Below are 25,865 nucleotides of genomic sequence, written 5' to 3'. Positions count from 1 at the left end.
TATACATTTGTTATGTTGGACTCCCTATCCTTATTTGATTTATGTTGTGTCTGTATGTTAGTGTCTCTAGTCTATCACACAAAAAACGGTTGTGATATACAGTATCATAGTTTAGAGCGGTGGTTTCATCCTCTTCAGGGTGGGAAAATCAAGACACAGTTTCACCTCAGATTGTTTCACATGAATGATTTCTTTGTGGTTTTGAAAAGGCAAACGTATCATGTCTTTCAAATATTCTCACCAGCTTAATCATCTTGTGTCACATAATCAAAAGGTTCTGCAGAAGTGTGACAGCACATCCTGATTCCCAATGTGTGGTGTAACGTTAGGCCAAAACATCCTTTAACATGGGCTTCCATAGAAATGCTCACTATTCTGATAACTGTACACATATGATCAGAATCAGAATCAGAAATCCTTTATATTTCATACAGTGGGGAGAGAGAGTACTGAAAGGCAAACATAAGTAGATAAAGACAATAAAAAAAGAGGCAAGCACACACTTAAATCAAGTGAGTATACAACCTCTGACAGCTGTGGATATTTCACAGCTAAATGTGTCATCTAACCAAGATTCAAAAACATTAACTGTAATCACAGAGTCATTATCAAAGTGTTTTTACATTATTGTTTCTTTATTAATGCCAGTGGAGGGTGTTGTGTGAGAGAAACGGAAGCCACCGGCACCTTTTAACTTGTGTGGCGACAGCATTCAGAGCTGCCGTGTATAGTGAAAATATGGTTTGAAATAAGGAAGTGAATTCAGTTCAGTTTGAACCTGCAGAGGAAACTGAGAAACACTTTGTCGTGCTCTGACTTTGTGGTCTGCAGAGTGAGAAAGAGAGAGACACCCTGAGGCGCAGGAGCTTCTTTTTCTGCTTCCTTAAAAGTTTGCGTTCATCTTGTGAGAACAAGAGCAGCCGGGATTTCAAATGGGCTGAAGCGAGGCTCTTTAAGCTTCAGTTTAAAGAAGAGATTGATGTGTCAGGATGAACAGCAGCAAGTCAGTCAACTCCACTGCAATAAGAGCAGAGATCAAGAGGCATGAGTCTCTCCAGAGTGCAATCAACAGACTCTCTAAGCAGTTTGAAAGAGTGGAAAATCCACAGCTGCGCTCAGGACTTAAAGTTTTCCTCCACAGCATTCAAGGTAAGCTCCTCTTTATTGTTTTTGGTGTAGAAAGCAACACATTACCTGTATGCTGAAGTTCGTATCGACAGGTGCATGATCTAAGTCTCAGGGTGTTCACTTTAATTCATTTCTTGTTTTCATAAAGAAGGAAAGATCTTTTCATTCACAGTTAGTTTCTCTCATCATCCACATTAGTATTGGGAGGTTGGGTAACATGATAGGTGATAGATATCTCCTCTCTGCTTCCTGTGTCACTCGGTGGGTCTCATTCCGGGTAGTTGACGCTCATTTTCATTCTCATTTCACTCTGGGGACAAAAATTCACCTCCTGTCTTCCGGCCGTTTATTTATTATCTGTCAGCCTCTGGACACGGGGCGACCAATGGCAATGTTCCTCAGCAGCCATCGCCATGGCAGCAGGATGAAACCTGCTGTGCGGCCTACTTCCTGTCTGCCATTCTGCAACTGCCCTCAAAGCCACTTCCTTTCAGACAAACAGAGAAGCTTTTACACGAGAAGCTGATCAGTTTGACATCATTTCCTCAATATCTCTACTTCCCACCTTTTCTTGTTAAAGTGACACAGCGTGTCACTGCCGAGTATTCTCTGCTCACATGCAACATTTCTGCTGTAAATGACGCACAGTAGGATCCCTTGAATAAGAGAAAGCTGCAACCACACCACAATGTAAGAGTATGTTGGTAAAAATAAAAAAGTCCTGAATTTCCAATTCTACAATGACAAAAGTTATTCCAGCAAAATGTACTTAAGATATAAACAGAAAAGTACTTAATATGCAAAATGGACCATTACAGATTGTTTTAAACTATGCTTCTTTACTCAAGTACTGAACAGTGTTGATGTACTTGTACTTAACTTGGGTATTTCCATTTCTGTTTCACTTTTACTTACTTACTTCAAATAGTAATCGTTGTTGTGTTTAAAGATACTGTTGATACGGTTTTCCTATTACTTAAGCAGAATTATAAATGTAATATGTTTCACTTGTGGTGGAATATTTTGAATACTGAAACTTCCTTTACTCAAGTTCTCGTACTTCATCCACCTGATGAATCACAGCATAACAAACCATACACACAACTGGAAACAGCAGTGCAGTTTTGTGGGCCCTTTAATCTATCATAATGCATCAATAGTGCTGTCAGTATCAGATTGTCACATTCATTATAAAGTCATTATAGCGATGTCTAATGAACATTTAAAATGATTAATACAGTATGCCTTTTAAATCTTTTTTGGCAAATGAATAACATTCAAAATATGATCTTGGAGAGAGTCCATAGCAATAGCTTTCATTATGTAATGTATAATTACCATAGCATTATCATAGTAACATAATTGTATCCCAATTATCGTCAATAACTATATTGTATATTGCAACACATATTCACCAACCCATGATTGTCTGCACAGGATACAGGATACATGTGGAGGAAAAAGTAAAGAGGTTTGGTAGAAGAGTTGAAGTTTAAAGATGTCTACATTGTAAAATAAAGGAAAGCACACATGCCTTGGAATTGTAACTGACTAAAAGCCCTTTACACTGTGATCAGATGGGGTGGAATATAATATCCAGCTTACGTTTTGATTTAATCCGTCCATTCATTATCTGTTTGTGTGTGAAATGAGGGTCAATCAACCCCCGGGTGGATTTTGGTATAGCTTTGAGGTCTTTTCAGTATATGGCAGACCTTTACACGCCCTGAAAGCACATCCTCTCTGTGTTAAAACATTCAGCTGAATATTTTTTTGTATAATTAGGCTGCTGGAGAGGGGATCAAAGTCAGAGTATCCTCCACGGGGACCTGGATCTGTAGATGTAGGGTTCACTGGGGCTAAGAAGAGATCCACCTCTCTTTTTCTGTTTTTTGGACTTAATAAGCGTGGGGGATGTGGTCGACTGACTGTGTGCCAAAGTGAAGGAAGGGGATGGAGATGGAGAGGGAGAAAAGGGTTGAGATGGAGTTAAATGAAGACATTTAAATGTGAATCTGACTGGTGGTGTTCACTGCAGCATGGCAGCAGAGCGAGGGGGGAAAGATAGAAAGGACAGCTCCCAGTAAAGGAGAAATGAAAAACCACCCAGCATGACCACTGCCCTTGGCCAGTGTCCATCTGACAGCACACGCTCATAGGTGTCTGTCTGTGTGTGTGTGTGTGTGTGTGTGTGTGTGTGTGTGTGTGTGTGTGTGTGTGTGTGTGTGTGTGTGTGTGTGTGTGTGTGTGTGTGTGTGTGTGTGTGTGTGTGTGTGTGTGTGCTTTGTCTATATGCATGCATGTGAGTCTATTCAGAGAGAGGGTTTCTAAAAAGTGTCTGCCTGAAGACAACCTGATTTTCTGCGTTACATATGTGGGTGTCTATTTCACAATAATTAGATTCACTGTGCAGCACTGCAAGCTGCAGCAGCCCGACGTGCACTTTAACTCACCCAGTCCTCACGCTTCTGTTTAAATTGGATTTTTAAACATGTATTACGTCATGCCCCCCCCTGTTAGGATTTATACCTTTATGAGGTGGTAAATCGTGACTCTTTTTCTGTGGCGGAGGGTGCGGTCCTCTCTCAGGTCGTGTGTTTTCCCCTTGATCCAAAGGCAGTGTGTTATCAGGGGTCTTTTGTATTCAGAGGGAGTAGTTATTGCCCTCTCACTGACTGTGAGGGGAGGGGGGGGGGGGCGGGCCAAGCAGGTGGACAGTCAGATCGTGTATTATGGGATGATGGTGGGAGGCTGAGGCTGGCGCACTGTGGGGAAATGCATCCTCTGATTTTCACATCAAGGATTTTTTTTTATAATCAGATTGTGATTAACATGAAATTACACCCGGCAGTGATGAGTGATGGATGAGTGTAATCATGTTTGCTGCAGTGTTTCTGTTGTTGCACGCAGTATAATTGCAACAGTGTTTCCTACTTCATAAATTCTGAACTCTTTCTTGAGAATGAATTGAATATGAATGTATTTATTTGAAACATTTTGAAAAAATGTTCATTGTTTAAGTACATTTTTGAGAGAAAAGCTCTTGTGTTTTATGGTTCCAGCTTCTAAAAATGAGAGCGTTTGTTGTTTTTTCTTGTTTTGTTTTAGAGAAACTTAATATATTTGGGTTTTTCATGATGGTCAGACAAAATGTGACATTTAATGACATCAACTTGGTCTCTTGTAAATAGTTTTTCTGAATATTTTCTGATATGAAATCGACAAAATTATGAATTGAGAAAATAATATTGGAAGATTATTGGTTGATGGAAAAATAATCACTACTTGCTTTATATTTTTTGTTATATACTGTATTATGAACAATCCTAGCTAGGCACAAAGAGTTTGTAAATGAGTCACTGCATCTAAATCAAAAGGACACACAGATTTGTTCCTACTTCATAACAACAAATATCCTAGGATTAAATGGATATCTTTTAATCACACAGAAATGGTAATATATGTGTTTAATATTGTTTTGCATTCTGTGGTCCAAGTATTGATGTCCAATATGCTCTGCTTCATGCTGCGAGCCCAGAGCTTACCCACTTCTGCTAATGAACACATGCCGTAGTAGGCAATAGACTACAGATCAATACACTCACAGGAAATCTCTTTCACTCACATGTACCACACACACACACACACACACACACACACACACACACACACACACACACACACACACACACACACACACACACACACACACACACACACACACACACACACACACACACACACACTCAATGAAACACTCACATAGAGAAACACCATTTTGATACAGAGATGCTGGGAGCGATTGCGTTACAGAAAGGAAGAGGAGGAGGAAGAGGAGGAGGAGGAGGAGGAGGAGGAAGTACATGGAGGAGATGATGATTGTGCCACCAGAGCCAGGAAGATTGTAACACCTTAGCAACAAACAAGCCAAGCCTCCTACTGAGGAGGAGCCATACAGAGCCACACACACACACACACACACACACACACACACACACACACACACACACACACACACACACACACACACACACACACACACACACACACACACACACACACACACACACACACACACACACACACACAAAAGCAGACAGCTGAAGACAGATGGATAATCCTGATGAAACTGTTCTGGCAGCTGTATAAATGAGAGAGGGAGCAGACACTTTGCAAACACACCCTGTTGTGTCTTTTTCCCTCCAAAACCATTCATCCATCTTTCTTTCTTTTTTTGTCCTTCCTGACCAACCCTGCCTGCTTTTCTCTCCATATTTCCTCCTGCGGTCCCCCCTCATTTAGCAGGTCTGTGCACTGCCGCTTTACCACCAGCCGTCACCCGCTGCCTTCCCCCTCCTCTCCGGCACGCAGGCAGGGAGAAAGATGGAGGGGAGGGGATGATGGGTGTGGGCATGGGGATGGGAGGGATGAGCAATAAAGAGCCTGCACACTCTCAGAGAAGCAGCAGAGAGAAAATAAATGAGGGAGAAGCAGGGTCCTTCTGCATTGTATGGATTGCTTATTGGAACAAGGAGGGGCATATAGAGGGAGGGACATCTGAGATCAGGGGAGAGAAACGCAGAGTGTGAGCTGTGCATGTGTGCGGGTGTGTGTGATTTGACTCGCTGAACCTGTGCGTCGGTGTCTCTATCCGCTCCTCCGTGTTGTCATGCTCCACGCCTGATGCCGCGCACAGGACACAGGCTCCCCGGTACGCGCCCGGTGATGGCCGGACGCGCCCTGACTCGGTCCTGCATCTCCAGATATCCACCCGGGCTTCTGCTGGCTTCTCCTCCTGATCCCCTTCAGCCCTCGTCAATGTCCTTCCCTGCCGCTGAATGGATGCTGCTGTCATCACACATGTGTGGCTCGCAGTGAGAGATCTGGACTGGATTGCTCTGGAGTACCATGCTGCTTTAGGGTGACACTGATTCATTTTTAAAGACTTTACCTTTTTTGCAGCTGCTGTTGATCATATTTTTTGGTGGCGTATGATGCGGGGAAGTTGTTATTCTGAACTGAATCCAGAAGAGGATTGCCTGAGCAACATACAAGATGGGGGGTTCTGCACATGAAAATAAGGTCATGAAAATTATTATAATAGGGAATGAGTCACCATAATGAAGATTCATTTGCTTGAGTAGCTGCATACATATGCAGTGGATAGATTTTAATTGGGTGTTTTCTAGGAACAATAGAGCAGCTTGACAGTGTGCTGAAGGTTGTCAGGAATGGTGGATTTTCCTGAAATGAAATTTAAAGTCAGAGAAGAAATCCGTGACTGAAATTCAAATCCGAAACAAAGAATTTTGGGACTTGGGGGATGGATGAAACCAAAAGCTGCTCTGCTGTCGTATCTTCAAAGGAGAAACTTAATCTCCCTCCATGTAAGTTTTTTGTCTTGCAGTCAGATTCTCTCACATCCCAACACGCTGGCAAACTGTCAGTCGTTCATGTCGCTCTGTCTGGTTTCATTCATTTACTGTGTGTCCACTGAAGCCTGAACACATGAGCGGAGGCGGCGCCCTGCAGCAACGCACCACCTACCTCATCTCCCTCACCCTGGTCAAGGTAGAGGCTGTTGAGGAGAATGGAGGGGAGGCCAAAAACAGCACCCAGGGGAAGGAGGTGGTGGAGGCCGGGCCTGGAGGAAGGGCAGGGGAAGAGGCCGGGGCCAGAGGGGAGGCTAAAGGTGAAGTACAGGCTGAAAATGGAGCTGGACAACCACAAAAAGCTGTCGATGATGTGAAAGATGGAAAGTTATTGGATGAACTGAAAGATGCAGATAGGAAGCCCCTCAGCCCCCTGAAGGATAAACCTCCCCCAACTCTGGACGTCCCGAGCAAAGGGAGTGAAAAGCCCCCGTGCAACCTCTCCATCCCCTTACCTGCGGAGAGAGCGACGCTTCAGAAGACAAAGTCTGCCGAGACTGACCTAACACGAGTCCAGAAGACGCCTTCCACCCCTGAGGCAAAGCAATGCAGGTCACCTTCACTGACCCCAACGCCTCCTACAGAGATGGTGGAGCCGACTCGCACCCCGACCAGGACCAGCCTCCCCATCCGCCCGGTGGGGCAGCGTCCTGTGAGTCTGCTGAAGTCCCACAGCAGCGTCGCCACCCGGGGTCGCGACACCAAGGACGGAAGAGAGCGAAGCCCTACCTCGGCGCAGAGCCTGGACCGAAAGGACTGCCGAATGCCCACGCGCTCTCCGGGCCCTTGCAGGGCCTCGTGGGCCGAGGCGAGCAGGCCAGACGCATGGAGGATGGACGAAGCTCAAGCGGGAATGCCTCTGGAGATCGGAGGTAACATGGTTGCGGTGATGAGAGACATCCCCAGAAAGGACAGGCTAAAGACGGGATCTGCATCCTTACCCGGGCCCCCGAACCAGACTACCAAGCCAGGACGCAAAGGTAAAAGCCGTACACTGGACAACAGCGACCTGAACAGCCTGTCAGAAGATCTGGGGTTAGCCAGGGAGAACCAGCAGGCCCAGCAGGGTCAGCGAGGCTCGGCTAAAGACAGAAAGATGCTCAAGTTCATCAGCGGGATTTTCACAAAGAGCAGCTCGGGGGCGGTGGGGTCATCCTCCACAGCGCCGCCTGTCTACATACAGAGAGACTCCAGTGAGGAGGAAGGTAGGCGGTCGCAAACACAACACCATCTCTCCACCTCTAGATCTTCACATTGACTTCATCCACAACAAATCTTTATCAGACATGTCTTCGGTTTCTTTGCCAAACAATCATCAAACATGTAGCCTCTTCATCTGTGCACAGGCATCCATTCAAAATGAGTCGGGGTGGGGTGTTAATGTTCGGATAAAGAACCCCCACACAGAATACATTTACAGGCTTAAGAGAAACATTATCACGAAGCCAAAACACGACAGATGACGTTGTTTGATGTGAGGGACTGACAATAGATACATCTTGGACAGTTTTAATCTAATTCCCCTCAGAGCGCGGGCAGATTTCACACCGCTAGAGGGGTAATCTCTGCACACACACACACACACACACACACACACACACACACACACACACACACACACACACACACACACACACACACACACACACACACACACACACACACACACACACACACACACACTTAAGCAGCGTTCCCAGCATGGGTTTAAATCTCATAATGAAGCCAAAGGGGAGAGGAGCTGGTGGCGTAATCAGGGATATATTGCAACGCTCCAGTTGATTTTTAGCCCCGGCTTTATTTTCGTAGAGAGGGAAAGACATATTTGTTCGCCCACGTCAAAAGGGGAAGTGTTCATCCACAGCCTGAACATTTCTCATCCTGTTTTTGATATTCCACCCACCACATGCTCTCCCGTCCTCTCAGTCATGTCTTTGTCTGGTATCACATTTATATTCCACCATCATGTCAAATGCATGCATATGAAGGATCAGGATCGTTTAGTTGCCATCTTTTTTTTTTTTACCCTGCAGCGTACAACAACGCATCCCTTTCACAAACACGTTTGCTCAGAGAAAGACCAAGTGTCAGCCACTGTGTGTGTGTGTGTGTGTGTGTGTGTGTGTGTGTGTGTGTGTGTGTGTGTGTGTGTGTGTGTGTGTGTGTGTGTGTGTGTGTGTGTGTGTTTCATGTATTCATTCACTCATTGTGCATTCACACTGTTACACATGCAAGTAGTGAGACTAGCCCTGCCGCCTGCACACACACACACACACACACACACACACACACACACACACACACACACACACACACACACACACACACACACACACACACACACACACACACACACACAGACACAGACACAGACACAGACACATATACACACACACACACACACACACACACACACACACACACACACACACACACACACACACACACACACACACACACACACACACATACATATTCACATTCAGACACATACACACACACACACACACACACACACAGACACACACACACACTCACATACAAATTCACATTCACACACATACATACACACTCACTGAAGGCAGGAGGAAGTGTTGCCATGGCAACCGGCAGGACTGCTGCCTCTACTGCTGCTACAGAGGCTGATAAAACAGAAGGGTGGAGGAGGAGACGTTTAAGTGTGTGTGGCCGTGCTTTGACACACACTGAGATGATTGTAAAACAATTTACCCCCGAAAAAATGTAAATTAGAAAATGAGTCTGGTTTTGGATCAAGGCTACGGACGACATGTATCATGGGAGGGGTTGCAGAGTGCATCACACACGATTGGTTTGCAGCAGCGAGTGTGGATAATTAGCTTTCCATATAAATCTGTGTGTCGAAGCAGGAGGGGGATAACGCTGTCCACCACTCTGAGTTACAACAGCAGGCCATAAAGAGAGCTTTGACTCAGAGAAAGATAGTCAACCTCTGTGTGTGTGTGTGTGTGTGTGTGTGTGTGTGTGTGTGTGTGTGTGTGTGTGTGTGTGTGTGTGTGTGTGTGTGTGTGTGTGTGTGTGTGTGTGTGTGTGTGTGTGTGTTGTAGGGCTTGCCCTTTTCTCCCAGTGAGATGCCTGCAGTCGTGGCTTGTCTGTAAACCCCTTTTAGTCGTCATCTGAAGCACATCATCACCGGCTGCATCTGTGCGGTGATGGCCTGGACGCTTCGTAGATTTAGAGGCAGGCTCGAGTTTAATCATCATCTGTCTTTGAAGGACATTTCACACAGTCACACCCAGCATGGAACGCAGTACAGTCTGCCAGAACCTTCTGGTGTCCTCTGTTGTCTTTCTCTGTTTTATACTTTTGTCTTCTTTTCTTTTTTATGTTAACATGATCCTCAGAGGATGAATACTACTACCTACCCATGCCCTATTTTCTCTAGCACCATCAGCAGGTCCACATTATTTTTTGTATCCAGTGAAACTTTTCAATATGTAATTGGCGGGTTGTTATTGTATTTTGTACAGGCATTCATGGTTCTCAGATGGTGCCCCATATTTTATTTTATTTGTTGTGTTAGGTTTGTCTTTTTGGAGCACGTTGGCCTGCTGATTTAAGCATTTAGCTCAAAGCACAATCAAAAACTTTCTAGCGTGGCTGTAGACTCTTTAAGAATTGCCCTCAGTGTGTTCAGTTAGTGTTGAAACTCTTCCTAGGTTGTGTTGCTGTCTAATGGTGTTATTTTCATAGGTTCTTCTACCTTATTTATATCAATATGAGAATGCTACATATAGCATGTACAATTCAATGCTGCTAAACACGACACAACCTACGTCCTCCTAATTGATCACACAGTTGAGTCGACATCTCTAAAATAGATTCAACAGAAACTGAATATTTTAACCTTGAAAGGGGGATTAACTGTATGGTATCAGACTATTTCAATTAAACTAAATCTACCGTATAAACCGGCAGCAGAGTGTATGTTTTTTTCTGTCTATGAATCAGTTTTAGTGCCTCCTCAGGCTGTCTCCATTTAATCTCGTCCCCCTCGCGCTGCATCTGGGTGTCAGGGTGTGAGCGTCACATCACATTGGGGGCATGCCACCTCTCTTTGACCAAAGGGCGCGTTGGCACAGCTGTGTGCAACCCAAACCCCTTGGACTACTGAACTATAGGATGTGCATGTGTGAGTGCTAAGCTGCAACCTGCAGGGTCCAGCAGTACGTATGCATGTGCCAAAAGCTGCAGTTCATGGAGTGATCACTTAGCTCCAAAAGAAGCCATAAAACCCCCATGTTTAAGTACCCATTTTCACAGCAGAAAAAAAACATGTTAAACCCTACAGCGTTTTTGTCTGTATAGCTTCTTGACAAATATATGGGGGTGGATATTACTCACTCGTCTAAATTATAGAACAGTTTCAAGTTACATATGATTCTGGGCATGGTTGCTTTGAGGGACATTAGGGGGCTTTCTAAGGTCATGCTCTCAGCTGGGCTATTGTTGTGATTGACAGCTCGCTACCTTTGTGTTGTCCGGTCTGTGTGCACTGAAAAAGATGAAACGTTGACTTTAATCGAGTGTTTTATTTCAACAAATTACACATAAATGTATGAGGTCAATTGAAAGCAATAATATTAAGTTTAAATAGGTTACTTAAATAGTATTGCTTCCAACTAACCTAATGCAGTTGTAATGAATTCTTTTGACATTTAATTAAAGTCAGCGTTTCAGTTTTTTCAGTCTGCTTTCCATGTTTTCATCTTACAAATGTAACACTTTCCAAGATGTTTTCAGTTGATGAAAGGTGGCATTTTGGTTGCCTAAATATGTCTTCATCCGTTATATTTCTTAGCTGCAGCCTCTGACTACATCCACCTCACACAAAATCCATTATTCCAGCATTGGCAACACATTCCTGCATAAAAAGCATAAAAAGGTAAAACATGTTGCTAAGAGTTTGGTGCAAAGTGTTTATTTTCAATTTCTGGTGTTTGTTTTTTTTTCCTTTGCCATAAAACTGCCTACCCTATTTTTGAAACTATTTGAAATGCCAATATGCAAATATTTTAGTCAATTTTTTTCTCTCAACATTGGCAAACATCCTGTTGTTCCAGCTTATCTAATATGAGATGTTTGTATTATATAATTGTCAATTGAATCTATCCGTCATACATTTGTGGACGTCACCTTGATCGCTGGAGGAATTGGTGATGGGCATTTATGACATTTTAAGTCAAAGGTTAATCAATGGATGAAGTAATCATTAGTTTCACCTCTGAGTCATTTTAGTTGAGAGGGGAGATGCTTTACAAATCCACACACAAGCTCTTTGAATGGCAGCTGAATATCCAGTACAGGATTAATCTCCATGCATTAAGCACACAGGGAGCAAAGTGGATAACGACAAGTGGCTGCAACTGGTAGGATCCCCGTCACGACTGAAAGGTTAAATTCATTAAGGCGACCTGTGAGGCTGCACGTGTGTTTATGGCGACCGGTCACGCAGCAGCTGTGTGATTTATCGCGCTCCTACAGGCCGTTATGATGGCGGCCCATTTTTACTATACATGATCAAAATGATGAATCTGTGTCTCTGCGTCTCTCTCTCTCTGTAGTAAATATTGCCAACAGCCAGGAGTGGAGCCTGAGCAGATCCATCCCCGAGCTCAGACTGGTGAGGAAAATATTTACTGTATCTGCATCAAAACAGAATCAATTATTACATGTATTAAGAGTTGTGCCATGTTATCAGACAAGTACACACTGAGATATGAAGGAGTTCTCAAATGCTATGTGACTATCAGTTGTACTCGGTCCTTGATGCTCAAATTGTACATTTAGACGGACTATACTTTGATAATATTTATGATTATTTAACATAAAGTAAATCACTTCTGCAGACACATCAAATGAGTTTAATTGTGTCAATTTAAAGACAATTGTACATACTTTATACACAAATGTTGCAATGAGTGCACAGTGACATTAGATTTTATTTCACTATATTTTAAATGTAGTCTATTTACTTGTTAAAAAGTATAACTATAAAGTGATATTGCTCATTTAATACTTCCTCCCCCACCGACTACATGTCCACATAAGGATAAATAAAGCATTAAAGCAATGTAAAGCTAAACATATAGATCTTCTGCCGGTCCTAACCTGAAACGTATTGGTTGGAGGTCTGGCTGTAATATTATACGCAGCACACTGTGATCGAGCGGCACGCTGACCGTGAATGAACTTCATGGTGTTGTATTTCCTCTCCTCTTCTCTCAGGGCATTCTGGGAAGTCTGAAAAGCGGCAAGTCAGCGCTGGTGAACAAATACATCACAGGCAGTTATGTTGCCCTGGAGAAGACTGAGGGTAAGAAATATTATACACGTCTTCTATGATGTGTGTCCTTCACAGTGGTGGCAAGTGACTCATTCATTTGGAAGTTAAGAATTGTAGTGGAAATTTGAGTTACTTTTCCTCATGGTACTTTATACTTCAAAACATTGAATGATGGGGGAAATACATTTGTCCTCCTATCCAATTAACTTACCAATGAAGTTGTAGGAGGCTTTTTTACACACAAGACATATGAAAATATACAAGTAGGCTACAGCTAAACAGACTAGTTCATTTACCAGTGGATATGCTATTAGAACATTTGTCTCTTATTAATTATGACACCATTTATTTTACTAACTAATGTAAAGCACCTGAGCACTTCTTCATCTACTGGTCCTTTAAATAGTTTTCAATAGAGCTCAGTACTAGTCATAAATGAGGTCATATTTAATGATAGGTTTGCATGTCCCTGTCATCCTCTGTTTGTCACACTGCTGAATAACATGTCCGTCATGCTCTTGTCAGGTGGCAGGTACAAGAAGGAAGTACTGGTGGACGGACAGAGTCATTTATTGCTGATCCGAGAAGAAGCTGGACCTCCTGATGCACAGGTGTGTGACAGAGGCAGATATAAATAGATTCAGTGTGATACCTGCAGGCTTTATCATCCTCTTCCCCCTGTTCTTCCTCCCTCAGTTCAGCAGCTGGGTGGACGCAGTGATCCTGGTCTTCAGTCTGGAGAATGAGAGCAGCTTCCAGGAGCTCTACCAGCTGTACAGCCAGCTGAGCACTCACCGCACAGACGTCCCTGTGATAGTGGTCGGCACACAAGGTCAGCAACATAAAGAATCAGCAGAAACTTGGTGAAAAAAAGGACAAAACAATTAGTTGGTTTCCCAAAACTATGACTAAGTATCGCTAAATGTTACTTACTACAGAATACTTACTTTCTATATATATATATATATATACTCCAGTTGTCAAATTGTACAGTCGGCAGTAGTGTGGGCTGTCTGTGATGGGAGCTTGCACCCTAATTATGTCATCATTATTTATAGTGATTAACACTTTTACGTTCTTGGATCTTGTTTTCCTCCAGATAAAATCAGTAGCACCAACCCCCGTGTGATTGAGAACCAGAGAGCCAGACAGCTCTGTATCGATGTGCGTCACTCGCTGTTTTACGAGACCTGCGCCACCTACGGGTTCAACGTTGATCGAGTGTTTTCCGAGGGTGAGCTGGCTGAAATCTCTCATGCAAAACGCAGAGTCAGAGGGTGGGATTCAGCACGAGGAAAAAACAGTTAATGACACACTGTGTTAACGTCTGCTGTTTGTCTTCCAGCTGCACAGAAGATAGTAGCTCAGAAGAAGCAGGCGGCGCTGCAGGCCTGCAAGTCTCTGCCCAACTCTCCCAGCCACTCTGGAGGATCCACACCGGGGTCTGCGTCGTTCCCCAGCCAGGTACATTCATGCATTCGTCCTAACAGCTGCAGGTTGTGCGTCATTTATTTATCATCATGACAAACATTTGGATCCTTTCACATGTGGGATTTTAAGACACTGCTGGATATAAAAAAATACAAAACATAATAAGCCAACACAAACACAAAACTAATTAAAGTTATACCAACGCTAATTAGTATTAAATGCTAACAGATGTACATATAGTGTACCATACTTCATTTTAAAAGGTGCTAATACTTTATTTGAGTATTCACTTTATTTACTTCTATCAATGATATTTTGGAGGCAATTATTGTTTTTTTATCCCCGACATATTTCTTAAAGCTCTGCTTACGTTCCACATTCAGATTGTTTATACAAAATATATATGAATTAATTAGCAATCACATTTGATCATAATTATATAAGGAAGTTCTAATTAGTTCCACCTTTACCAGCGTCAACATTGGAGTGTTGAACACTTAAATGCATCGATAATTGTAATTTATCCGCTAAAAACACTTTCAATTATCTTGGTGTTGATATATTTATACTTTTACTTTGAATGCAGGACATTCACTTGTTTTTGCACATAGTTCTATTGCTTTTTTCTCAAGTAAACATCAGAATACTTCTCGATATGAACTGTAATAAGTTCAAGATGTTTACCAAAAAAATGAGGAAATAAAGGAAGTGATCTAAAATATCCTTATAGGTTTTTTTACTCAACTATGAAGCTCATCATCAATATGTATGAGCGTTGTTTTGCACAGATCGGAAATATTTCTAATCCCCAGACAGAAGTACAGAATAAATATTTAATAAAATGCATTGATATAAAAGTGCTGAATACCAACACATCCAGGTGTGACACTCGCTGGTGCTCTTTTGTTTGGGTAAACACTGTGGTTTTTTTGCGGTCTAGACAGATATTACATAATACCTGATATAAATAGGACACAGATGAAAATGATCTGCTGTTGCCATGCTGGTGTTTTCTTACAAAGTTAAAGTGCTTTCTTCTTTTGGCTGAGCACCTTTGAAGTAAATCTTCAGGAGCAATTTTAATATTGTCCCGATGCCAAAAGAGCAGTTGTGGAAGAAGTACTCTGCTCTAATACCGCAGTGATGAAATAAACGTCCTGCATTCAGAATGTTACTTAAGTTAAGTGCAAAAGTATTTACATCAAAATATACTTAAATCTGAAAGTACTCAGTCTCCAAAGTGGCCGTTCTCTGAACAGTATCATTTATATCACTGGTCTATAATCAGTGATGTGTTCATGTGTCTATCATTTGAATTTTGCAGCTGGTAAAGGAAGAGATCACATCATACAGTTTATCACTTTTTAAACTGCCAGGTATTTCCATCCATAAGAAGTACGTTATAAAGTATTAGATGATTTCCTTTTTGTATTATTAATATGCACCTACAAAAGTAGCTATTTCCTGATAAATGTAGCGAGTAAAAAGTACACTATTTGTTGTGGAGCAGAAGTATAAAGTGGCATAACGTGGAAATACGTAAGTAAAGTACATGCACCTCTAAAATGCACTTAAGTAAACTACTTTGGACTTTACAACACTGCCAAAGAGTCATATCTTTCTGCTAATTTTAGACAAATCACCTCTTCAATAAGGGTGTTACGTAGGAAGATGTGTATTCTTTTTAGAATCATGACTGAGGTTTGATGTCCAGACTCAAAGTGATAATGTGTGGCTCTCTCTCTGACCAGTGTAAGCATTAAATCTAAAAGTGAAAACCATCACTCACACTGTGATCTAATTTTCTCCGAGATCTCAAAGACCGTCCATCACTTCCTGTACATCCATCTCAGCTGCATCGATATCACACTCACCTCGCTCTCATTGATCTGCAGCTGAAAACATAAATCATACTGTGGTTCAGCTCCCATTTTTTTTTTGTACATTTACTTCACCTGTGTTTCATCTTTCATCCCATTCTCACTCCCTCCATCTCGCCTCATGACCTCCTGACCTCCGCCGTCCTCCACACCCCTGCTCCTCCTCTCAGGCCAGTAATGGCTCAAGTAGTGGCTACACCCACTCCCTCCCCTCCACCCCCGTGATCGGTCACAGAGATCTGCGGGTGGTTCAGGGAGAGGGGGGAGGAGGAAGTGTCAACTCACGCTCACTGAAGAGCATCCCCCGCCGGCCCTCCCTCTTCAAGGTCAGTTGTCGCCCAAATGCAGAGTGTCTCACACCTCTTATTCCCCCGTCGTCGCTCACCATCATCTCATCTCATTCCATCTCACCCTCTCTGCTGTAATATTCTGCTGTTTTTAAACTCCTCCCTGCCTTTTCTTTACATTTTTATTCCAGAACCGGGACTCAGATAAGAAGTCCGGTGATGGTAAAGGAGATCAGAGCAGCACGAGAGGCGTCCCCATCAAACAGGTACAAAAAACCAACTGTTAATAAATAAAAATATATACATAAGTAAAAAGTTAAAAAGTGGGTTATAGCTATTTATTTTATCTTTTTTATGGAGCGATGCAACAAAAATATCTATCCAGGCCTTATGTCTGCGCAAATATATACTGTTATTATTTTCCTCAGTTTAATTTAATAATTTAAGATCAGAATCAGACATACTTTATAAGTCCCACATCGGGGAAATTTATATTAGAAGAGCAAAGGTTACCACTCAGATAATAGGCCAAAAAAAAAAGAAGAGAAGAGGAGTAGACTCGCATATTAAATATAGAGGTAAGCACACTAAAAGAAGGACACATCCATGGGAAAACAATGGGAAAAAACCCAAATGTGTTGATGCTTTTGTGCACACAGGATACTAATTTGTGCCGAGGATTTATGTATAATCTAGGGCCTCAATAAATTAAAAGTGTTCCCTTTTTTTTTATTTGAGGGCCCAAAATAAATATTCAAATGATTTTCGCAGAGCACAAACCAAAGTCGTTTATTCCTGCAGCCTCCTCAGGCTTTTGTCCTTGGTTGTATAAATAACGAGACTGTTTTTACAGCACTGCATTGCAAGCTATTATTGTTACTAATGGCAACTGATGAGGATATTGACAGCTTGTGGATAAATCATCGACCATATCTGCATGTCATCATTAGGAGAGAAAGGCTGGACTGTAACCTGCTCTCTGTATACGTCTAAACACCAGGAGTGGTTACGCAGAGACAAAAATCATACATTTAACTAAAAATGGTGCATGTTTTTGGTTATTTTGCATGGAGAAGAAAGCGCTCTGTACATCTTCTACAAGCATCCAAACAACCTTTCTCAAGGGTGTACTATTTATACCGTGCAAGTGCTGTCAGCTATTGTTGTCGAACAGATTTACTCTTTGAGGAGATTGTCCCTTTCATGTCGACTCTAAATATAGGCAGATCCAGATCTGGTTTGTTGTCGGTGTGGAGTGTGACCTCGCTTGTTGTTTTCGACAGAGCATCCTGTGGAAGAGAAGCGGCAGCTCTCTGAATAAGGAGTGGAAGAAGAAATACGTCACGCTGTCCAACAATGGCACGCTGTCCTACCACTCCAACTCCAGTGTAAGAGGCGGATCGATGCCGCAGTGAAATGCACTGTGAAGGATTTTCTCTGAGGGGGGGATTAAATCTGCAGCTTTTTAGATTCAACTGCAGTTTCTACTTCAAAGAGACTGCTGGAACTGCTTTGAAACTTTTACTTACTATTGATTTCTTTTTCTGTATGCCCATTAATATTGAGGTACTTGTGCTTCACTTGAATATTTCCATTTTATTATTTATTCTACTTTATATTTCTACCCCGCTACAATTAAGGCACGCACTTTCACTCCACCTAAGTTATTTTGCAGATTCAGAAAAAGGCAATACACAATTAATTAATTAAAATGAGCTCCACCTCACCAGCTGCAAAACTAGAAGTAATGCATTAAAAAAAAACTACCTCAACGTGCATTTCTCGAGTCCATTTAGTTTTTTCAGTAACAATGCAGGGTTTTTTGTAACAGCATAGTTCTGCTTCCTCAGGCTCCTCACTTCTGAATTAAACTTGTAATTGATAAGAGAAAGACGTACTTCTTCTTTTAAAATGCATTCTCATTCATTGCTATTTCTGGAGTGTCTCATATTTGTTATATATATTCTTCTTTTTCAGGACTACACGCAGAACGTCCACGGAAAGGAAATCGACCTCCTGCGGGTGACGGTTAAAGTTCCCGGGAAACGTCCTCCGAGAGCCGTGGCTCCTGCGGGGCCGTCCCCAGTCCCGCCCGCCTCTGCACCAGGAGTCAACGGGCTGAGCAAGGAGCCGACAGCAGGCCGATACCACCAGTACAGGTATTTAGTTTGTGGACCTGCGTATACAGAGCTTTGTCACTGAGAGCTGAGGGTCTGGGGTTTTCATTTTCAAGATAATTCTGGCAGTTTTTTTATTAAAGAAGTCCCCTGATGAATGAACCAAAACCAAAAAGGCCTTCATTGAAAAATATGTGTGTAGCACTATTCTTTTATCCTACTACATTTATTTAACATCTTTTACTACTATTTACTTTTCAGAATAAGATTATGATAGACAGTCGTAACGATTTTGATCTGGCTAGCACAAAGATTAGTATTTAATAGAGTTTAAGAAAGACTAAACTTTTGTTAAGCACTATTTTTAATTTTTGAGTACAGAAAATATACAATAAAAATGTTATTCATTGATATAAAAATCTATTATTTCCCTTAACCTGGTTTATGTACAACTCACTGACCAACCTTGCTTACATAGGTCATATATAGGCACCAGAAGCATTAAATTCAGACTGTTTCATAAATATTCATTGTATTCAAGTGAAAATGTTAATGCACCAATTTCTTGTAAAGTATTTCTATATACAACAAAGTAAATCATATGAGTGTTTGTTCCTGCATGATTCCCTTTGTCTCTGTCCCTCAGTTCCTCAGCTGTGTCCGTCCACTCTGTCTGTGGTGGAGGATCGCTCTGGGGGTCTGTCGTCTCAAAGCGGAGACCGAGGGCTTCAGCGCTGCCCCTCCTCTCTATCCACCAAAGCACAAAGTGTTGGTACGTTTCACAGATAACAATATCACTCATGTCAATAAATACTTTGGCTCTACTATGTCTGCATTTAATGCTGTTACACATATATGATGAATTCATTTTGCACGAAATGTCAGACGCCCTTGAAGGAGCAGCCGGTCCTTTCGCTGGTAATAACCCGGGACAGTCATCGCCCATGAGCGACAGGAAGAAGAACCGGAGGAAGAAGAGCATGAATCAGAAAGGAGACGCAGCCGTCGGGCAGGCGGAAGGTAAATCCACACAGAAGGAACTGTTCTTTAACCATAACACAGCTGCTTCTGCTTAAGATGTGCCTGCTTTTAGTCTTTTTCATGTATAAATATACAAATGTGCACAATCTATAGTGATTTGGGAGGTTTGTTTTACAAATTAATGCATCAATGAAGCATTAAAGTATGTTTTAAGGCTTTTTATCACAAGCCCAGTGAAAAACATGTTGGTTTATTCAGAATATACATAATTCTAAAGTGTTTTCCTTTCTCTAAAGCCTCTGTCCTCCTTCTCTGTTGTGAAGGTTTACAGCAGATTAGTGTTTGTCTTTCTCTGATTTTCTTAACACTTGTACTTGCTTTTCTCTGCTCTTCTTCTTCTTTTCCTTTCCCTGTGCTTATCTCTCGCTCTGCAGCCAAGCGCAAAATGTGGAAATTAAAGAGCTTTGGTAGCTTGAGAAACATTAATAAGACAGGTAACACGTGACGGAGCTTGTGTTGTGATTTACATTAATAACATTTCCCTTTCAGTGTGTCTGACATCCCCAGCTTGTTCATTTGACTTCGTAATAACCCCAACGTTTATCTTTTCTCACCTTCCATCAAACTGCTTTTGTTTTGCATTTTAAGTTCTCCCTTCGCTGACTGTGGATTCATTGTAAATTACTCATCCTTTCACGCATGCAAATCTTACTTATGTGTGTTCTGCCTCCCATTAACTCGCAGATGAAGAGAACGCAGACTTTATCATCGTGTCGTTCACGGGGCAGACGTGGCACTTCGAGGCTCAGAGTCTGGAGGACCGAGACTCGTGGGTGTCTGCGATCGAGAGCCAGATCCTGGCCAGCCTGCAGTCCTGTGAGAGCGGCAGAAACAAGGTACACGTTAAGCGCCAAGAAGAATTTCTTCAATGAGTGACGGGCTCCTACATGAGCATGCATTTGGTTTTGTTTTTAACACCAAATGAAACTTAGAGAAATGTGAGATGACAGCTGTTTGGTTTCTGCCAGCGCTGTTAATGATATCTAATAAAAACGTACACAGTGATGCCCCAGATAAGATCATTTTTGGAGATTATAGCATTTAAATCCTTTGCCATTTGAAGCAAAATAAATGGACTCAAATGAAATGGCTGTGATTAGCAGATTAAGTACATCTTAACTTTTCCCCTGTTGAGTCCAACTGCAGGATAATTAGAGAATGAGGAGCAGGTGAGTATTTGTGAGTCAGGTGACTTGGACTAATAGGTAAATCTGAAGGCATCTAGTGGATGGAGGGAGAACGGCATCTTCTATTGCATTTCCTGCCAGTCTACACAATTTACATGCTCCTTTCTTTCTTCCTGCCTGTTCTAGGTTCTGTGGCTCGCTTTGTAGAGCTGATGGGAATCATTTTATATCCAAACGCACCTCCAATTAGTATCAAATTACTTGGGGGGACAATTTTAGGATTTCAGAAAAACTAAGCCCATGAAGGACTGTGATAATTGCAGATCCCAGATTGCAGGATTCAAAGTCATTTTGAAAGTACTTTGTTAAATGTTTTACTGTACTGTAGTTGTTTGTATATTTATATATTGTGGAAATATTTCTCTGTTTTTGTTTGCATTTTATAATAGATATATTTTTGCTCCTTTTCTTCTGACTTAACTCCTCTCATTGTCTATTGTAAGCACCTTATAGGCCAAAAAGAATTCCTTATATGCGTACAAGTTCTTGGCATTAACCTGATATTGATTCTGATTACACAGCCCTATTAGAGCTCAAGATAGATTTAAACACTTTGTTTTGGTAATCGAAGTGATTGTGTGAAGAAATACATTATTTAAATATCTGTTTGTTTGTGTTTGTGCAGGCTCGGAGGAGCAGCCAGAGTGAAGCTGTAGCGCTGCAGGCCATCCGCAACGCCAAGGGAAACGGTCTGTGTGTCGACTGCGAATCACCGAGTGAGTTTTAAACGTCAATGTTTTATTTACAGCTGTAGATTTACTCTGAAGGATAAATGTGCTTTTGTATTCCCCATCCAGAGCCCGCAGTTGTGATTTAACCATGTTTACATTTACTCCATTGTGGTGGCAGAAGCACTTTGTGAAAGTAGTAGTGTATGCAGAGAAACTGTGATGAGTCAGAGCAAAAGTACAATTGCAACAGACAGAGAAAATATACTAAATGTACCAAAAAGAACTCATTATGCAGACTGGCCCATTTCAGAATAATATATATTTTATAACACGGTTATAATTATTAATGTATTCATCCCTTTAATGTTACAGTTGGCAAAAGTGGAGCCTATTTAAATTCATTTATTCATATTTTATAGATGTAATTATTTTATATTCTCCCGGTTATTTCCCCTGAGGATCAATAAAGTGTCATTTATATTATTTGTTTGTTGTTTTTGAATTATTCATCTTAATTTGGAAAGTACATATTATAAATAGTAACTAAAAAGCTTTACATTTAAAGGTATTGCAGTAAAAACTATACTGTTTGCTTCTGATTTGTGGTGCAGTAGATGAATAAAGTAGCTGGAAATAGATGAAAGAAAAGTAGAATAGAAACACAGATCTAATAAGTAGCTGTAGCTTGCAATTTTAAGTCCTGCCCACCACTGCAAGTCAATCATCTGTGTCAGTGAATGATCATTATCTTATTATTCTTCCGTCCTGCAGATCCCACCTGGGCCAGTCTGAACCTGGGCGCTCTGATCTGCATCGAGTGCTCAGGGATCCATCGTAACCTCGGCACTCACCTGTCCCGCGTCCGCTCCCTGGACCTGGACGACTGGCCCGGAGAGCTCACGCAGGTCCTGGCTGCCATCGGGAACCACATGGCCAACCACATCTGGGAGAGCTGCACCCAGGGCCGGATCAAACCCACGCCCACTGCAACACGGTGAGAAACACCAAGGCTTATTTTAAAAACAAACACAGAATTTTAGATGAATTAATGCTTTTTCAGACAGCAGCAGGCTTCAAATCAAAACAATATATATACTTAAAGTACCAGAAGTACTCAATTTGCCAAATTGCCTCCTTTTTCAGATGTATTTATATTATATTATTGGAATATAGATGCATTTCTTGGCCTACATCAATGGAATTAGTGTGCTCAGAAGTGAAGAGTATTCATTACAAAAATAAATATTTAAATTCATGATTTAAAAATAACATAAATGATTTATATAGATATTTAGTTTTATATCAGCACTTATTCACATTTAGTTTTTTGCCCTTTTTCAATGCTTAATAGAATGTTATTTGCTTACAAGCCATTTCGTTATTATCTATAGTAGCTGATCTGGTGATCTTTTCAATTATCTACTTAAGATACGTCGCTTTTAATCCAAATGACATGTGAATCTGTATTTTGCTTTGTGAGACAGCTCTGTGCTGAACCATGTTCACTGTGGTTATTCACTCCTGACTGGATCTCCTGTGTGTGTCTGTTTTCCCAGGGAGGAAAGAGAGTCGTGGATTCGTGCAAAGTACGAACAACGGTTGTTTGTACCTCCTCTGCAGCCGGCTCTGGGGCCCCAGCATCCTGGCGACGGCATGCCGATGTGGCTCCTCTCTGCGGTGACAGAGAGAGATCTGCCCCGGCTGCTGATTCTCCTCGCCCATAGCACCAAGGAACAGATCAACGCTCAGCTGACCGACTCAGCACCTCACTCCGCCCTGCACGCTGCCTGCCAGCTGGGAGACGTGGTCATGACCCAGCTGCTCATCTGGGTGGGTTCCAACTTCCTGTTCACATTTAAAAAAATATTTTCTGGGATTTTTGCCTTGAAGGATAGTGAAGTTTAAGAGTAAGAAAGGGGGAAATACAGGGAATGACTGTGAGCCGCTCGAGCAAGAATTAAAGAGGCCCTATTGTGCTTTTTGGGGGTTTTCCCTTTCCTGTAGTGTGTAATATAGGTTTTTGTGCATGTAAAGGGTCTGCAAAGGCTAAAATCCCCCTCCCCCGTCTGAAACGCCTCGGTTGGACTCCTTTGTTTACTTCTGTTACATAGTGACATCACTATGTAACACTAGTGCTTCTATTGGCTAGCTCTCCAACACATTGTCTGTGATAAACTAAGGGGCGGGACATCTCTAAGTGATTGACAAATCACAACAGAGCCGGCCAGCTAACCAATCAGAGCAGACTGGGCTCTGGTTTCAGACAGAGGGTGGAAAGAGGTGCTGCAGCACAGGCAGGATGAGAACAGTTAAGAGCTTTTTGAACATTAAAGCATGGAGACATGTCACTGTAGAGACACTAAATACACATTTGAAACCGCAGGGACTAAACTCAGATGTGTAGATAAGCCTTAGACCGATGACGGAAACAAAAAAGGAACAACACAGAGGTTCTGTTCTTCTGTGCACGTCTGTCTCCCATGATGTTCACAGTAAATTAACCCTGTGGTATCACCCAATCGAAACAAATTCACGAGTTCCTCAAATGTTCTCGTTACTTGAAGTTAGAAAGGCAAGTTCACACAGCACAGAAGGCGGATTGTGCCTAAAGGAGGTTTCTCCCCTCAAACCAGTTCATCAGGACATCTCAATGTGATCTTCGTCCTGCTTTGTGTTACCGTAAAGAGCCTATCTTATCGGTTTGTTTGTCTGTCAGAAGAATAACAGAAACACTAATGGGATGACATTCATGAAAGGACAAGGACTAACCTTAACTAATCTAGAGTGGATACACAAATTATGTTAAAGGGAAACATTTCCATACGGGGATCAATAAAGGTCCATCTTATCTTATCTCAACTATAAATGAACTTGTAAATGAGTTAATATTATCTCTTGCTCCCCACAGTACGGAATAGATGTCAAGGCAAAAGATAACCAGGGCCAGACGGCGATGAAGATGGCCAATAAGAACGGGAGCAAAGGTTGCATCGATATTTTGCTCCAGCACGGCTGCCCCAGCGATACGTCGCCCACCACTGCCACACCCGTCCTCTCCCGCCGCTCCAGCACCGCCAGCCTGGGCCGGACCAGCTCCAGGAAACGGGTGTCGTAGCGCGGAGGAGGAGCTGGACACGACTGCAGGACGCTCAATGTTTTAGAAAACCTTTCGAAAAAAAAAACATGGATACTTGACAGGACTTCACCGTAGTACTAAGCATTCAAAAAGTAGTTTTTGAAGACTGAACAACATATCAAACAACTTTAAAAGCAATATTCATTCAATTTGTTGATGACATATGTTGCTGAGATACTGTGTTGTCGTTGACCTCATTTCACAATGACTCAAGTAGAAACTTTGTAGCTGTAACTGTAGAGCAGGAGAACTGCTTGTTTCACTTCCTCCAGAAGAAGTGCAATAATCCAACGATGAAAAGCAACAAGTTTGAGAAGTGTCGGATGACTGTGCGGTCAATGCGTCGAGGGTGCTGCTTTTATCCCAATTAGTTGTGAGTGGACCAAAACAGCTCTTATTTTCTTTGGCTTTACAAATACAGTTTGTCATGTTGTTAGATATGTGTGCCTGTTGCAGCAGTTTAAAAGCCGGTTTGGCCAATATAAACAGTTTTTCAGTGACGAATCAGCTGAAATACTTCTGCTTAGACTAGAAAAATGAATGGTTTGGAATAAGAAATATGTCAGTGTTACTCTCACAGGTCAAAGATATGGCGTTTTATTATACTGTAAATGTATCTATACTACATACTTAATGTTCTCTCTGTAACCAAGACACAACTGAAAAATCAAAGACTCAATTTTGTAAATGATTTCTACTGGTAGTTTTGAAAATATGTCAAGTTTGTTTTATCATTGTCTATGTTATGATTTCTTACTATCCTACGCGTCATAAAAGCATAATCCAGTAAACAAAATGCTTTTTCATAATGTGAACATGTGGGTATTTCCTTTGGGATGGCCAAGCGACATAGAGACATTGTTCTCGTTCATGGTACTGTTGTATAGGTCGATACCATGAGTTTACAGTGAAGTATGAAGAGTTGCAGGTGTCATCACTTCCTGAGGGTCGTGTGAGTCTCTCATGAGCTAGAGAAATGGTTACTGGGATAAAATAAACTTTTTTTAATTAGCATTATCAGGATAGTTTTGGTGTATTATTTTGTCTTTGTGTGCCCCTCTGCTGCATAACAACACACTCATCATTATAGTGTGTTTGTAGCCTTCCTAGCAGTGGTTGAATGTATAACTACTTTCTTCCCTTTCCCCATTAATGATCTCACATTTTGTGACCATTTTTAGGGGCCTGAACCTTTAATTGGGAACCAGAGGACTAAACAAACCAAACTGT

General features: G+C 41.9%; 1 protein-coding gene and 1 long non-coding RNA gene across 2 annotated transcripts; one reads left to right on the top strand and one right to left on the bottom strand.

The window, feature by feature from the left end:
- The first annotated feature begins 5,627 nt into the window (after positions 1 to 5,627).
- Positions 5,628 to 25,652, top strand: agap2 (ArfGAP with GTPase domain, ankyrin repeat and PH domain 2). The gene is given in 21 exon segments (XM_063874483.1): positions 5,628 to 6,515; positions 6,628 to 7,765; positions 12,164 to 12,222; positions 12,828 to 12,915; positions 13,411 to 13,496; positions 13,582 to 13,717; positions 13,985 to 14,119; positions 14,231 to 14,349; positions 16,367 to 16,522; positions 16,675 to 16,749; positions 17,767 to 17,871; positions 18,461 to 18,622; positions 18,624 to 18,642; positions 19,247 to 19,372; positions 19,486 to 19,620; positions 20,016 to 20,075; positions 20,326 to 20,477; positions 21,454 to 21,544; positions 22,271 to 22,493; positions 23,056 to 23,329; positions 24,408 to 25,652. Coding segments are annotated over 21 exon segments (3,606 nt in total). The 5' UTR covers positions 5,628 to 6,455; the 3' UTR covers positions 24,615 to 25,652.
- On the bottom strand, positions 19,035 to 22,490 carry LOC134858672 (uncharacterized). Its single transcript, XR_010164992.1, has 3 exons — positions 20,640 to 22,490; positions 20,294 to 20,455; positions 19,035 to 19,347 (listed from the first exon to the last, which is right to left on the bottom strand). It is a non-coding gene; the product is annotated as an uncharacterized LOC134858672 (long non-coding RNA).
- Positions 25,653 to 25,865: the final 213 nt, after the last annotated feature.

The sequence above is a fragment of the Eleginops maclovinus genome, chromosome 1, assembly GCF_036324505.1.
Source record: "Eleginops maclovinus isolate JMC-PN-2008 ecotype Puerto Natales chromosome 1, JC_Emac_rtc_rv5, whole genome shotgun sequence".
In the NCBI taxonomy this organism is placed as follows: Eukaryota; Metazoa; Chordata; class Actinopteri; order Perciformes; family Eleginopidae; genus Eleginops; species Eleginops maclovinus.
This window is presented reverse-complemented; position numbering and strand designations above follow the sequence as displayed.